Source organism: Malaclemys terrapin, chromosome 25 (genome assembly GCF_027887155.1).
Source record: "Malaclemys terrapin pileata isolate rMalTer1 chromosome 25, rMalTer1.hap1, whole genome shotgun sequence".
NCBI classification, from domain to species: Eukaryota; Metazoa; Chordata; order Testudines; family Emydidae; genus Malaclemys; species Malaclemys terrapin.
In genome coordinates this window covers 4516208-4530600 of record NC_071529.1, presented here as the reverse complement: position 1 = coordinate 4530600, position 14393 = coordinate 4516208, and the positions used below count along the sequence as shown (strand labels likewise).

Genomic DNA, 14393 nt, shown 5'->3' with positions numbered 1-14393 from the left:
AGACTCAGTTTGCTGCAAAAACAGCAACGCCACTTCCAAGGGCAGGTGCCGTAAAGTCTGTTGGACCTCTTGGGGAAGCCCCGTGGCTTGCAGCCAAGAGCTCCCATGTGCGGCCACTGCAGAAGCCATGGACCTAGCCGCCGCGTCTGCTGCATCCAGCGCAGCCTACAGAAAAGATCTCGCTACAGATTTCCCCTCATCAACTGAGGAGAACTCCCACCTAGCGTCTCCAGCATCACGTCTCTGAACTTTAACAAGAAGTCCCCCACGTTAAAATCATACTGGCCCCAAAGCATTTGCTGGCTGGCAATCCTGAGCTGCAGCCCCACGCTAAAATAAACTTTTCTACCGAACAGATCTAGTTTGTGTGTGGTTTTTGATTTATGGGTCGCCCCTTGCTGCTCCCTTTCATTAGCTGCTGACACCACCAGACAGCCCAGAGGGGTGGACGAGGTATTCAAACCCCTGGGAAGGCACGTAGTATTTACATTTGGCCCTTCTTGAGGTAGGGGGAAGGGACAAAGGGGTCTGTCAGAGAGCCTTAACAGGGTTCCTAATTGCCTCGTTAATAGGTAAAGCCACACAACGGCCCCGCTGGGGCCAAAATGTCAACAAGGCAATGAAGATTCTGGTCCTGGGTTCAGGAACAGGTGGTGCCTGGTGAGCAGGTGTCCCCCACCTCGCCAAGGACAAAGAACTGGAAGTCTTATGTATGACCTAGAATCTGGTGGGAAACTCCAGGGGTTCCAAAAAGGCCATTGGTCTGGCAGTGGGCCCCAGAGACCTCCTGGCCACCCCCTCAGTGGTCCTCCCGCTGAAGGTAGTGCCTCAATGGAGAGTAATGAGAGCAGTTCTGAAGCTGGGAAACACAGAAGCCAACCTCTGATCCAGAGGACAATGACTCTCCCTCCGCTGACCAAGGAGGGGCTGCTCCCGATGGTGCCAAAGACCAACGCCGAATTGGAGAATGATGCAGTACAGCCCATATTACAGGATTCCCCTTGGATGGCATCGACGGACATGCAATTTGAGGTAACAGAGGCTGACAGTACCAGGTGGTGCACTGATGTTGCTGGTACCAAGAGCATGGTCTCCTGCACCACTGGAAATTCCGGCACCGAAAGGTTCAGCAGATCTCTTGCTGCTGTAGATGCATCCGGCATGGTCAGTACCAAGATGGTCTCGGGACAGTGCGGTGCCGCAGATGTAGCAGGCACACCCTCAGGCTCTGGCCTCGACAGCACCTGCCATGGTGCCGGAATCAATGCTTGCCAGCTTTGGTAGTGCCAGAGAAGGGGAGTGCTTGGCTTTAGGCTGTACTCTACTCTTATCCCCACACCTAGATGACATTGGTGCCAGCAACCTTCCCCTCCCAGCGGCCTGCTTAGGGGTTTTATGCCTCTTCCTAGGCACTGGAGAGGATGAGCAGTGCTGGGACTCCAGCAACTGGGAGGCATCTAACTGGTGCCAAGGCACTCGGTGCAGAGTCTGACCTACTGGGCTCTGACAGAGGTCTTAGCATGAGCAAAAACTTTAGCCTGGCTTGTCTGTCCTTCCTTGTCTGAGGCTTAAAGTCTTTGCAGATCTGGCAATGATTCTGAATACGAGCTTCTCCTAAACACTTCAGGCAGCCTGAGCGTGGGTCACTTACAGGCACCGGCCTAACCCGAGAGACGCAGAGCCTGAAGCCGGTGACGAGGCATCCCTTGGTACAGTGTAATGGAAAAAACCTAAGTCTGGCCAAAAAAGAAAACTTACATTATTAACTAAGTACTAACACCATAAAACTAGAAAACTCTAGAATTAATTTACAGTGAACACGCAGAGCACTGGCTAAGGCAAGCCAAGCAATTCCAAGAACCATCACCGGCGGTAAGAAGGAACTGAGGGAGCTCGGGGTCAGCTGAGCAGACACGCAGCAGCTGAGGGCAGTCAAGCCAGAGGAAAAAAGTTTCCAGCGACTGTGCGCAGGGCTCATGCTCACCAAGAACTGAATGGGCGGACATGTGCAATCACTCGAAAGAACCTTCACTGTGGTGAAACAGAAGGGGGATGCCCAGCTTGACTTTCAGGCTTATCAACAGCAAGGAAATTCACACAGGGCAACTATTTCGACGCAGCCCTAAAGCTGACTTGTGTAGTTTAGGCTGGTAATTTTTCTGGCGTAAGCCTATGACAAGCTTGCCCAAGTGAGAGGAGGTCTCCAAAGGCCAGGGCCTGGCCAAGTCTCTGCCAGCCAGGGTGCAATGGCTCTGTGGTATCCCCAACTCCTAATCTCATAACTTGCTATTCCTCTCACATACACACGCTAAAGCAGTGGTTCTCAACCAGAGGTCCGGGGCCACCTGCGGGTCCGCAAAGCATGACTGGTATTAGACTCACTAGGGCCCAGGGCAGAAAGCCAAAGCCCCATCACATAGGACTGCAGCCCAGGGCCCTGACCCTGCCACGTGGGGCTGAAGCCTAAGCAACTTAGCTTTGCAAGGCCCCCTGTGGTGTGGGGCCCTGGGCAATTGCCCTGCTTGCCCCAACAATGGTCCTGGTTTTTAGATACAGAAAAAACGTTGTGGCACAGCTGGGCCAGGGAGTTTTTATAGCATGTCGGCGGGGGCCTCAGAAAGAAAAGGATTGAGAACCCCTGCTCTAAAGTAACCAACCCCTGACTGTCATTCTTGGGACGTGTCCACCTCATTCACTGTGCTATTTTATTTGGTCAGATTTCTGAAGCTTGGGCAGGAAAAGGAGATCTCTTTGGGGAGGGACTTGGAGGAGCCTGGAGTCAGCTCAGAGGGTGTGTCTGAAAGCTTGCCATGAGTGATAACAGCCTGTATGAAGATTTCTTGCAGCTGACCTGGCATGGGGAAGCCTGCAGAGACCACACGGCTCCAGTGGGGAGAAGGGAGGCCTCATGTTTGTAAATGAAGGGTCAGCACCATGACAAAGGGATCTTTGATGCTTGACTTCGGCATCACGTCCACTAGTGCTTGAGCAGTCTTCACCCACAGCTCAGATTCAGCCCTCTGTCCAGGCAGCACATCACAGACCTGGGTTCAATCCCTTGCGTGAGAGGAACTGGAAAGGCGGAATCACACAAGTAGATTCCCCATCTCCTGGTTTATCCTTGCGGCCTTGTTAAACAGCTGCTTAGAGAATCCTCTCAAGGACAGAGCAAAGCCCCTACTGGTTTGAGTTCTACCAGCAGTATCCATGGTACTGGCTTGTGTGTTACAGCCAGCATCATCAAAGCGAGTCCCAGCTCTTAGCACATAATGCCCATCCTGACTGGGGTCTGCAAGGGTCTCTAGTCTCCACAGTCCTCGATCAGTGACCCTGCCACCTAGAACTCCTCACATTACTCCAGCTGACGGGCTAAGCTAAGGGCAAAGCTCAGACGTTACACTCCAAGGAAGATGTTGGACAACGTCCAGAATTCCCAACAGAGAACGAGTGGAGCCATTTGGAAGTGGGATAGAAAATGTTTGCTTCTATTCCCTCCAGAAGCTGAAAGCCTGGATGGAGCAGTCTACAGTGGAGTGGTTCATTCCAGATCAATGCATAGGCCTCTTGCACTTTGGGAGCCCTGCTTGGCGTCAGTTCCCTCAGAAGTAACATGAGGTTGGAATGCTTCCTGATTAACATTTGCCTGCATGACAGAAACCTACATGCCTGCCAAGGGCTCCTCTTGAGAAGGGGGCAGGCCAGGAACTGGAGACGCTGCAAGCAGGGAACCGAAGGGGAGAACTAACTTCAGTGCTCGGTGAGCAGAGAGAAGCCAAGCCAGACAGTCTGAGGCCCTGTCTACACTACACCGTTTTGTCGACAAAACGGTGCAATGCTCCTCCCACCGATGTAACTCCCCTGCTATGTGGACATCATAAAACCACCTCAGCGAGAGGCTCAGGGCTTGTGTCGGTGTTGTTGGGGTTCCTTACATCAGCTGTCGGCTGTCATTCTTGTCAATGCCATGGCTCTGCTGTGAAAGCTGGACAGCTAGACCCCCGCTGCATCTCACTCCTCCTCAGCTGGGAACAGGGAGGTGGGGGCAGGCAGCCTGCTGGGAGCCCAGGAGCCTGTGGGGCAGGGAGCTGCCAGTGGAGCTGAGAGACCAGGCTCTCTGCTCTCCATGCTGCCCTTCTTAGGTCAGTGGAAGTGCTCCTGGTGAGAATGTGCACCACCGACCCAAGGAGAGTAGTGTGGACATGCACCACCGCAGTAATTCAAGCGATGGCTGTAAGTCAACCTAACACAGGTTGACTCATCTTTGTGGTGTTGATATAGCCTGAGTCACACATTGTTTAAAGAAAGAAACAGAGTGATTCAGAAAGTAATGGGAAGAGACAGTCTCTAAGGGCTGGTCCACACTAACCCCCCACTTCGAACTAAGATACGCAACTTCAGCTACGTGAATAACGTAGCTGAAGTCGAAGTATCTTAGTTCGAACTTACCGCGGGTCCACACGCGGCAGGCAGGCTCCCCCGTCGACTCCGCGTACTCCTCTCGCGGAGCAGGAGTACCGGCGTCGACGGCGAGCACTTCCGAGATCAATCCGCGATCGATTTATCACATCTAGACAAGTCACGATAAATCGATCCCAGAAGATCGATTGCTTACCGCCGGACCCGGAGGTAAATATAGACGTACCCTAATTCTCTGTTCCTCTTTGTCCCAATGTAATGGCTCTTCTCTACAACTTAACACCAAGGAGCAACACACACTCAGTGCCCAGGACTAAGGAAAGGATAATCCAAAAGACCTCATCTGTCTAATGAAAATGAGGAGTGGTGCCACTAGGATGCAGTATCAAGTTCCCCGCAAAGAACACGTGCACAGAAAGCACTTCCAAGGCAGGCAGTGGGCAGGGGATATGGTTGAAAGTTGTAGGAAATCAACGGTGACTGAAACAGACAGGTTGCTGCGACAGGGGGAGGTCCATGGTACGCCTGGCGCAGACCAGAATATGGTCCTTGCTCTGGTTTGCATTTCAGGATCCTACAGGCCGTAGTTACTGTCACTATCCGTCAGTTCCCAAAACTGAATCCAGTGTAGCCTTTAAGAACAAAGAGCAAATGGGGCTTTCCTGACATGGCAGAAGCGTGTGATCCAACTTTGTGTACACTGACATTTATGGAGAGAGCCACATGTATTCTTGCTTGGGGCTTTGGAAGCAAGGCCTGGATGGATGCCCAGTGAAGGCAATTTCTGCATGTTCCTCCAGAATCCCCATAAGCCAAACAGCAATGTTTACTGTTCTGACATGCAAAACAAACCCTGTTCAAACAGGATTTCAGCTCAGCTTTCAGAATGATGCGAGAGATCTCTTGGATTTTGAAGCTACATTATCCATGCTGCAGAAGGGCCAACGCCCGCGTGGCATTCTGAGTCTATGGCTGTTTCACTTCCCCTCGACTCAGTTTGCCAGTCTGTAGAACAGGGATAATAGCTGCCTCCCCAGGGACATCAGGAAGCTCAGTTTGTTCAAGGGCATTAAAACCTTCAAACAGAAGGTATCAGAGGAAGGCAACATTAAGATGTTGCCTGGTCTCCTGGAAATCCCAGTACAGACTTCTCCCCTAGCAGGACTACAGCTGTGTAAGGCAGTGGGTCTCAAACTTTTTTACTGGTGACCCCTTCCACACAGCAAGCCTCTGAGTGCGACACCCCCCCTTATAAATTAAAAACATTTTTGATATATTTAACACCATTATAAATGCTGGAGGCAAAGCGGGGTTTGGGGTGGAGGCTGACAGCTCGCGACCCCCCATGTAATAATCTCACGACCCCCTGAGGGGTCCCGACCCCCCATTTGAGAACCCCTGGTGTAAGGAGACTGCGGCGGGGTCAGGATTTGCATGACTGGAGATTAGTTGTATTTCATTAGAAAAGGAACTCCAGAAGTCAGGCTATTCCTGCGCTAAAATCTGAAGACAGGAGGGTAGTGAATAAAAGGGACTGGGAACAAAGTAACGGCCAGAACCACGGAGCAGAATTTAGTCACGGGCTGGCGATGCTGCAGGCACCAGCCGAGAGATTTGGGTCCTTTTTGGGTCCTGACAGATTTGCTTGCGAAGCCACAGATGTTACAGGTCAGAGGATTCTACCTTCAACTCAATCCGGGCATGAAGCAACGCTTGTGCCAGAACTCACAATGGCAGCTTTACTGCTCGCTGCTACCGCAAGGTCCCAGGGTGAGAATGGGGGAGACCGAGGGAAGGGAGAGAAACAAGTCAGTTTATGCTGCACATCAGGGTCCATTTAATACGAGTAAAAAAATCCATTTCTGACATTCAGTCTCCCCAGCGCACTGTACAAACGTCTGTATAATCTGAGACTTCTGCACCTGCCACATACCATGTTAAACCCATGCCATCCTGCATGCAAAACATCACAGAAGACGACAGACTCACACACTTTATGGTCTCGGACAGGCAGAGGAAAGAGACAAACTGAGACGGCCCAGTAAAAAGTAAATGCAAGAGTGAAAACATCACAAGCAAATCCGAGAAAGGAAGGAGACAGCGAAGGGGAGAAGAATTTTATCTATCAGAGGGGGGAGCCGCGTTAGTCTGTCTCCACAAAAACAACGAGGAGTCCGGTGGCACCTTAAAGACTATCAGATTTATTTGGGCATAAGCTTTCGTGGGTAAAAAACCCACTTCAGGTTTTTGTGGAATTTAATCTGTAGCCCAAGCATTAAGGCAAAATGAAATAAGAAGAAAGGAGTACGATTCTCACCCAAAAGGGAGTGCTGAAAAGACTAGCTTTCTACACCACAGGCCACAGTTAGCAGCAGGACTACATTCCCACAGGAAGCTCAGACGGGAAACAGATCACTGAACTGGCCCCCCTGGTAAGGACTGCCCTCTCCAGACCCCGGCTGAGGAAAGGAAGACTACAGAAAAGAGAGGAGTTGCGGGAATATCTGCAGAAAGGGGTAGGGTGGGGGCGCTTCTCAAGAGAGGCAGCAGAGAAAGAACTGATGATGGGTGGAGTGGAAGCCTCAGACAGCAGGTTTCACAGAGATTTTAAATCTAGATTAACTCCAATCTCACCACCTCAGGTGCTTTCCACTTGGAGGCAAAGGGCTGGGTATGACTCACTGTTGCCTCTCCCTCCTCAAAAGGAAAAGCAGATGATTTAAGCGACCATACAAAGTTTAACTCAGATGTATAATCTCTCGGATGAAACCTGCCCTCTCAAACCACCGCCGTTCGGGAAAGGAAGGGTTACACCCCAGCGTAACAGCACATCCATGTCGCTGTTTTTAAAGGACAGATAGTCCCTTGCTCGGTTAGAACCCTAGTCCAGGTCATTCGCTCTCATCTTGACTCCTAGCAACCCTGATCCCTTCCCAGAGTCATTCAAAATGCTGCTGTTGCTGAAATCTTCTTGGCCTGGCACTTTGTCCATGACACCCCACTTCGAGTCCCTCCACTGGAGCCAACTTCTACACCACAGACAAGTGGCCTGGTGCAGATTCACATTAAAAACTCCTGTGAAATATATTTCTAGCTGCCTTAGATAACCATGTATTCCTATTGCCGATACTCCCTTCACTGTGCGTTACACCCATTAAATCGTATCCCAGTGAGACTCTAAGCTCTCTGGGGCAGGGACTGCCTCACTGTGTGTACAGCACTATGGGGCCTCTGCGTGCTACTGCAATACAAACAAACAACTCTTATTTCAAACAGCCTCTAAACACCTTGGAAAGAAGATCTTTCTCATTCAGCAAATGGAACATGTAGCTTTCTGTTCTATTTCTACTCTGGCATAACATCAGCACCCGAGATAGTTAATTTATGCATCCGAAGAAGTGGGCTGTAGTCCACGAAAGCTTATGCTCTAATAAATTTGTTAGTCTCTAAGGTGCCACAAGTACTCCTGTTCTTCTTTTTAATTTATAGGGCAGAGCCACTAGGGGCAGCAAAGAGCACAACAGTTTTGTAGAGGTCCTACATAAAAGAACTGAAGGCACTGTATCATAAAGCCGGCTCTTTCTTCACCAGAATGTAACCAGTTTAACATGGTCGGATAGCTTAGGCCCAACATTAGATCTGTGCCCTTGCACATGAAGGATGCCCTAATTCTGACTGAATTAAACCATCACCTAATTTGCATTGAAGAGTACAAATGGCACTTGGGTCCCTGTGTGATCAAGATGGAGCATTTCAGCCTGGGACTCAGCCTCTAATGGCTGCACTTCCACCTTCGAGGTGAAAAGCACAGCAGAAATCCTGCAATTAAATTCCTCACTGGTTCCTCAGACCGCACCACTCCCTTATTCAAATCCCTTCGAGAGCTTCCCTTGCCAGCTGCAACAAGCTCCGGCCTCACCGCCTCATTATCAAGACTCTGCCCGTCTCCAGACTTGTCTTTTTTCTGCTCACCAGTTGCCTTCACTCTAGCCAAGCGTCCCCCTTTGTAGCCAGTTTTCTGTCTGACTCCTTCTATGCTTAGGATGCAGTTCTCCTCATGATCGTACAGTCCCCAGCACCACTGCTCAAACCCTTCCCTCAAAACCCCTTCTGCTAAGCCCTTCAGCAGTGACCTCTGCCAGGGCCCTGCACTGCCTCCAACTCCTCTGGACGCCCATGTGTCAGAATTAGCTGGCAAGCTCGTGGGAGGCACTGACCGGGTCTCCTCATTCTGTATTGTGCCAAGCACCTTGGCAAAGCTTGAATAATCGTCCATTTTCTGATCCTCTTACTCAACCCCCCTTTGTTGTCTAAACTCGACTGCTGGACGCCATGCAAAGGACAAGGGTCTGGCTATTCTGGGAACGCCAGTAACTAACCACCAGGTTAGAAGACTCTGGTGTCACTAATGCATGGGGGATTAACAGAGACAAACCCCCCTGACGCCGAGACGAGCCATCTGCTTAAACTCCCTGCTCGAGCTGTTAATGAAACAGCCAAGTGATACACAAGGATGTAGAAGGATTAACGTATCATGTTAATAATCCACCAATTAAAGAGCCCCTGAGTACTCCCCGGCACAGACCCAAGTCACTGATGGTTACTGTGTCCCTCAGAGTCTGAACTGTGGAGTAAGTCCCCAACTAAACCAAGACACACCAGGTCTGAATCTAATGCAGCCATGGGGCCTACGCCAACGTTCTCCAGATGCACAGAACAGATGGCAGCACCCCCATCTGATCTAGTGCTGTGAGGCTCCAGTGAGGAACAGCCATGAAAGTGAAGGGCTGATACTACTCTCTACAGCCAGCCAGTGTGGAGACAAGTATGTAGTCGCTATTAATGCATCCCAATCGTGACCCACAGCACCCCTTGTTATCCCAGCCCTAAATCTCAACAAACCCTTGTCAGCATACCTCTGTCCTGCCCTATGGCACCTTCCACAAATGTCAGATGTGGGTCTTTATTGACTTGTTTAATGACACCATCTTAGCATCTCCACATACACCTCTACCTCGATATAACGCTGTCCTCGGGAGCCAAAAAATCTTACCGTGTTATAGGTGAAAACGCGTTATATCGAACTTGCTTTGATCCACCGGAGCGTGCAGCCCTGCCCCCCTGGAGCGCGGCTTTACCGCATTATATCTGAATTCGTGTTATATCGGGGTAGAGGTGTACTCTACACCAGACAGACAGAACACAGAAGTTGTACAGTATGCAAAGATACTAGGATTGGAGCATTGTGGGTGATACCGTTGAAAGGAAAGCGCATGTTACAGCACATTAGCGTGGTCAAGAGTTGGGACCCTAGTGGGTTAATGCTCAGAATTTTGTATATTACCTTGATTTGAGATTTCCTCGCTTTTTGGTGTTTGAGGGAATAACTTGAACAGCCTTAACTCTGTGTTAATGATGTTTTCAATGTGGAAATTTCCTAGGCTGGGGGATGTGTTGTTTTTTAATTTGTGGATATAAATGGGGGTGGGCTGGTGACCTGGAGGTGGAGACTAGCAGAGGGGTGAAAGATGGGCTAGTTGGAGACTGTAGAACAATCAGGTCTCCTAAACACTGGCAGAGAGCTTTACCCAACCCTTCAGCCTGCTCGAAGCGAATCGCACCAGCATGCAGGAGCCCAGCAGCATGACCAGGCTGAGAGCAGAGAGTTTGAGTGACAGTTATAATATTACACTCCTCACAAAGAACGCTTTAGACAACAGACAGTTGTTTCACTGACTCCCAAACTTCCCTAGCTCGGCTCGCTGGCCAGCTCCACTCCAGAGACCAGTGTCCATTCCCTGCTTCAGATTTAAAAATGTTATTAAGATGATGTTAAAAAAAAAAATAATGAACAGAGTTTGAGCATAGAAGTTTCTGGTAAGCAGAAACCTTCTCCCTCTCCCTCCATTTGTTTCCACTATCTGTCCAACTTTCTTCAGGTAAACTATATGCAGGAAATTTAAAATGTGGGCATAGCTGTTATAGCTGCAAAACATGCGCGTAAATATTGACTTACATGAGAGCTCTGCTAAAGGGGAAACGGAAAACAGGGGAACTGGAGAAACTTCAGTAGAAAACACCATCGTCGCCTGAGGTTCACACTTAGCTGTCTGCAGAAAGGTTTGGCTTTCACACAAACAGAATGACCGTCCCACAAACCCCAGGTGAATCTCAGGGCTGCCCACGACATGGATTCATGTGCAGCAGTTCCTGCTGGCTGTTTACAACATCCTATGCTGCTGACACAGAGAGCGTTTGCACAGCAACACCACAAGTGAGTCAGCGTTCATCTGCTAACACCATTTTTCATGGACTTTAAGTGGCTAAAAGCCATGGAGAACCAGGGAAAAGAAGGCGTAAACAGAGGCTGCATAGGGGACAATCTGCAACAGCATCTGGACAAAGTTTCTTTAACATACTGATCACATGCTAGATTTCAATGGAATAAAATTCTCATTTGACAATACAGAGTCTGTGATATCACCCTGCACTGTGACAGTTGCCATCCTAAGGATGAGATGTTAATCCAAGAACCAAGTCTGGTATGTGTTAGAGATCCCATAGCACTTTTTGGAAACTGTATGGGGAAGAAGAGTCTTGTACTAAAACACAGGGAAGGGAATCAGGATTCTGTTACCAGCTCTCCCACTGGCTTGCCATCCAACCTTAACCAAGCAATTCAGGCCAACATTTTCTAAAGCAGGTTCTAACATCCAAAGCTGCGCGCAGAGGGGCTGCTTGCTGGCCTACTGCACGTCCATGATCCAGCTCACCACCTCAGAAGAGGTGAAGCAGCAAGTGGGCTGCCAAGTAGCCAAATCAAGCCCCAAGTGTTACCTCCTCTCAGCACCTGGGAAAGCGAAAAGGGCTGTTTGATGCAATTGGTTTTTTGTTGTTGTTGGTTGGGGGTTTTTTGGGGGGGAGAGAAGAAGAGAGATGTTGGCTGAATTCTAGCACATTCTTATTGAGTACTACAGCTACCCATAGATATTATGCACACATTCCCCTACAAGACCCAAGAAAAGCAACTCCATTCTCCACCCCACCCCTCTGTCAAGCAGCTTTATCACCTCCACAGAACAGCCTCAGAGCATATGTCTACACTGCAGCTGGAAGTGTGCCTCCCAGCCCGGGTACATAGATATGGGCTAGCTCTACTAGAGCTAGCAAGCTAGAAGTATCAGTGTGGATGCTGCACCATAGGCTAGCCACCCGAGTACAAGCTTGTCCAACTCCCTGGGTCTGTACTGGAGTGGCTAGCCCATAGCGTCACCTGGGCCTCAGCTATTTTCAGCCACGTGTGTCTGTCTACCCAGGCTGGAAGGCCATGCTCCCAGCTGCAATGCACATACCAGACTCTTGTACGGGGAACCCGGTCGGGGCACCAAAACAGCACAGAACAGAATTGATTGGGGTCTGTCTCCTGTCCTGTTATTTTCCAATGATTCTCATGCACAAACCCCTTCCCCCAAACATACACAATGCTGTTTTAGGCACCATAAAAGCCACCAAGCTTCTGGTCAATATAATCTGATTACCTTTCAAGTAGAAGCGACCATCTCCATTTCATCCTCTCCAAAACAAAACAACCCCCCAAGTGACAGCTCCTACCAGGAGACACCCCACCCCGAGCCATCTTGAAAGGATCTCAGCCGAATTCAGAAACAGGAAGTGAAGCATGAGCTCATTCCCATGAGTCCCTGGAGGGGGGAGCCATATACCTCTCCCAAGTTCCCCGCTGCTTTAGAGAACAGGGTGTCCATAAGTAGGCCTCCTACAGCCATTTCTTTTTAAACTAGTAAATGGAATGATCACATCCAGCCCCATGGTAAATCCATCCATAGGGGAAGATCTCCAAGTCTCAGGACCCAATTAGCAAAGTTACAGATTCTTCTTCAGTTGACATCTTAGGCGCCTTTCCCTACTTCTTCCAAATTACGTTGTGGAATAAGAGGCAGAGCAGAGGAGCTGGAATTAACGTAGTGTAACCATTGCCCACTTGATCCCGGGTTACTGCTGCACACTCTGTTTTAATTAGACCCTGCCTGCTGCCGGATACACAGGCAGAAACTGAGTCCATGAGCAGGTTTTTCCATCTGTGCCTGGCATGACAAGCGTGACACATTTTTTTGAATGCAGACTTTGCTGCCGTGACCCAGTGTAACCTGGCGCAACGTGCTCTGTGTGGGGCCATGTTCTGAGAGTACCTGGAAACCGAGGCAGGTGGCCACTCTGTAAAGCGGAGTGTACCTGGTGCCACCGTGGTGTAAGGACTGCTGCACTGAACAGTGCGAGACCTAGAGACCTGAAAGGCTGCCGTGCCACTGGGCCACTGCCGCAGCCCCGGGCAGCAGAGGCACTCCAGCTGGTGGAGAGCCCAACCCCATCAGGGCACTGGACTGGAAATCATTTCCTCCCTTGGGCCGGAGCGTGGCTCCCCGGGGGAGGGCTGCGGAGTGCGCAGGGACAGGGGCAAATTGGAAGGATGGTGTTTAGCTAGGTGTGGCCCTAGGAAACTCACCCATGGCAGGGGAGCAAAGGGGGCTTCCTGGGGCTGCCACCACCCTCCTCCTCCTGTCCAGCACCACATGGCACCTTCCCCCGGTCCCTCCCCAGTCCTCTCCCCACAACCCCTAGTGCCCTCCCCCCCACACACACACACACAGTCGCCCCCCTCTCCCACGGCCGCCCCCTGCCCAGTGCCCTCCTCCCCACACACAGTCCCGGGCTACAGGCAGCTCCTCCCTCCACGTACCCGGGCCCCCACAGTGCCCTCCACCAGCCCCCCCCCGCAACACACACGGGTCCTTCAGCGCCCTCTCCCAGCCCCCCACCCACCTCCAGCCCCTGACTCCCCCCAGTGCCCTCCCTCAGCCCCCACAGTGGCCTCCCCCACACCCCAGCCCCCCCAAACCACACACTCCAGTTCCCCCCAGTGATCCCCCCACGCACCCAGCCCCCCCCACATTGCCCTCCCCACACCCCAGCCCCCCCAAACCACACACCCCAGTTCCCCCATCCCCCCAGTGACCCCCCCACGCACCCAGCCCCCCCCACACCACACACCCCAGTTCCCCCTCCAGCGCCCCCCCCACGCACCCCACATTGCCCTCCTCAAACCCCAGCCCCCCAAACCACACCCCCAGCGCCCTCCTCCGCCCCCATCCCGCCCGGAGCCCTCACCTGGTACTGGACGACGGCGGGCCCCATGGGCCGGTATCCGGCGGCCCCCGCTCCGGCCGGGCTGGCGCCCCGCATGAGGCCGGGCCCCGGGGCGGAAGGGGGCGGCGCGGCCCCGGGGGCGGGGGTCAGGGGGCTGAGCGGGAACGCGCCGCGGCCGGACATCGGCTCCCGCGGCCCCGCGGCCCGGCTGTTTACTAGGAAGCGGCGGCGGCTCCCAGGGCGAGTCACCGCGCGGCACCCAGCAGTGCCCGCCCTCTCCCAGAGCCCCGCCCCCGGGCCCTGGGCCCCGCCTCCTGCAATAGCCCCGCCCCCAGGCCCTGGGCCCGCCCCCACACCGAACCCTGCCTCCTCCCGGGCTCTGAGCCCCTCCCCCAGCCCGAGCCCCGCCTCCCGGGCGCTGAGCCCCGCCCCCACACCGAACCCTGCCTCCTCCCAGGCCTTGAGCCCCTCCCCCAGCCCAAGCCCCGCCTCCCGAGACCTGGGCCCCGCCCCCACACTGAGCCCCGCCTCCTCCCGTGCCCTGGGCCCCGCCCCCACACCGAACCCTGCCTTCTCCTGGGCCCTGAGCCCTGGGCCCCTCCCCCAGCCCGAGCCCCGCCTCCCGGGCCCTGGGCCTCGCCTCCAGCAATAGCCCCGCCCCCATCCCAACCCCGCCTCCCGGGCCCTGAGCCCCGCCCCCACACTGAACCCTGCCTCCTCCCGGGCCCTGGGCCCCGCCCCCACACTGAACCCTGCCTCCTCCTGGGCCCTGAGCCCCGCCTCCTTCCCTGGGCCCCGCCCCTAGCCCGAGCTCC

General features: G+C 52.7%; 1 protein-coding gene across 1 annotated transcript in view; it reads right to left on the bottom strand.

The window, feature by feature from the left end:
- SMARCD2 (SWI/SNF related, matrix associated, actin dependent regulator of chromatin, subfamily d, member 2) overlaps nt 1-13797 on the bottom strand; it is a 54969-nt gene extending 41172 nt beyond the window's left edge. The window contains exon 1 of the mRNA XM_054014308.1: nt 13600-13797. Within this exon, the coding sequence (XP_053870283.1) occupies nt 13600-13761 (162 nt within the window). The 5' untranslated portion in view covers nt 13762-13797. The remainder of the gene's footprint in view (nt 1-13599) is intronic.
- Nucleotides 13798-14393: the final 596 nt, after the last annotated feature.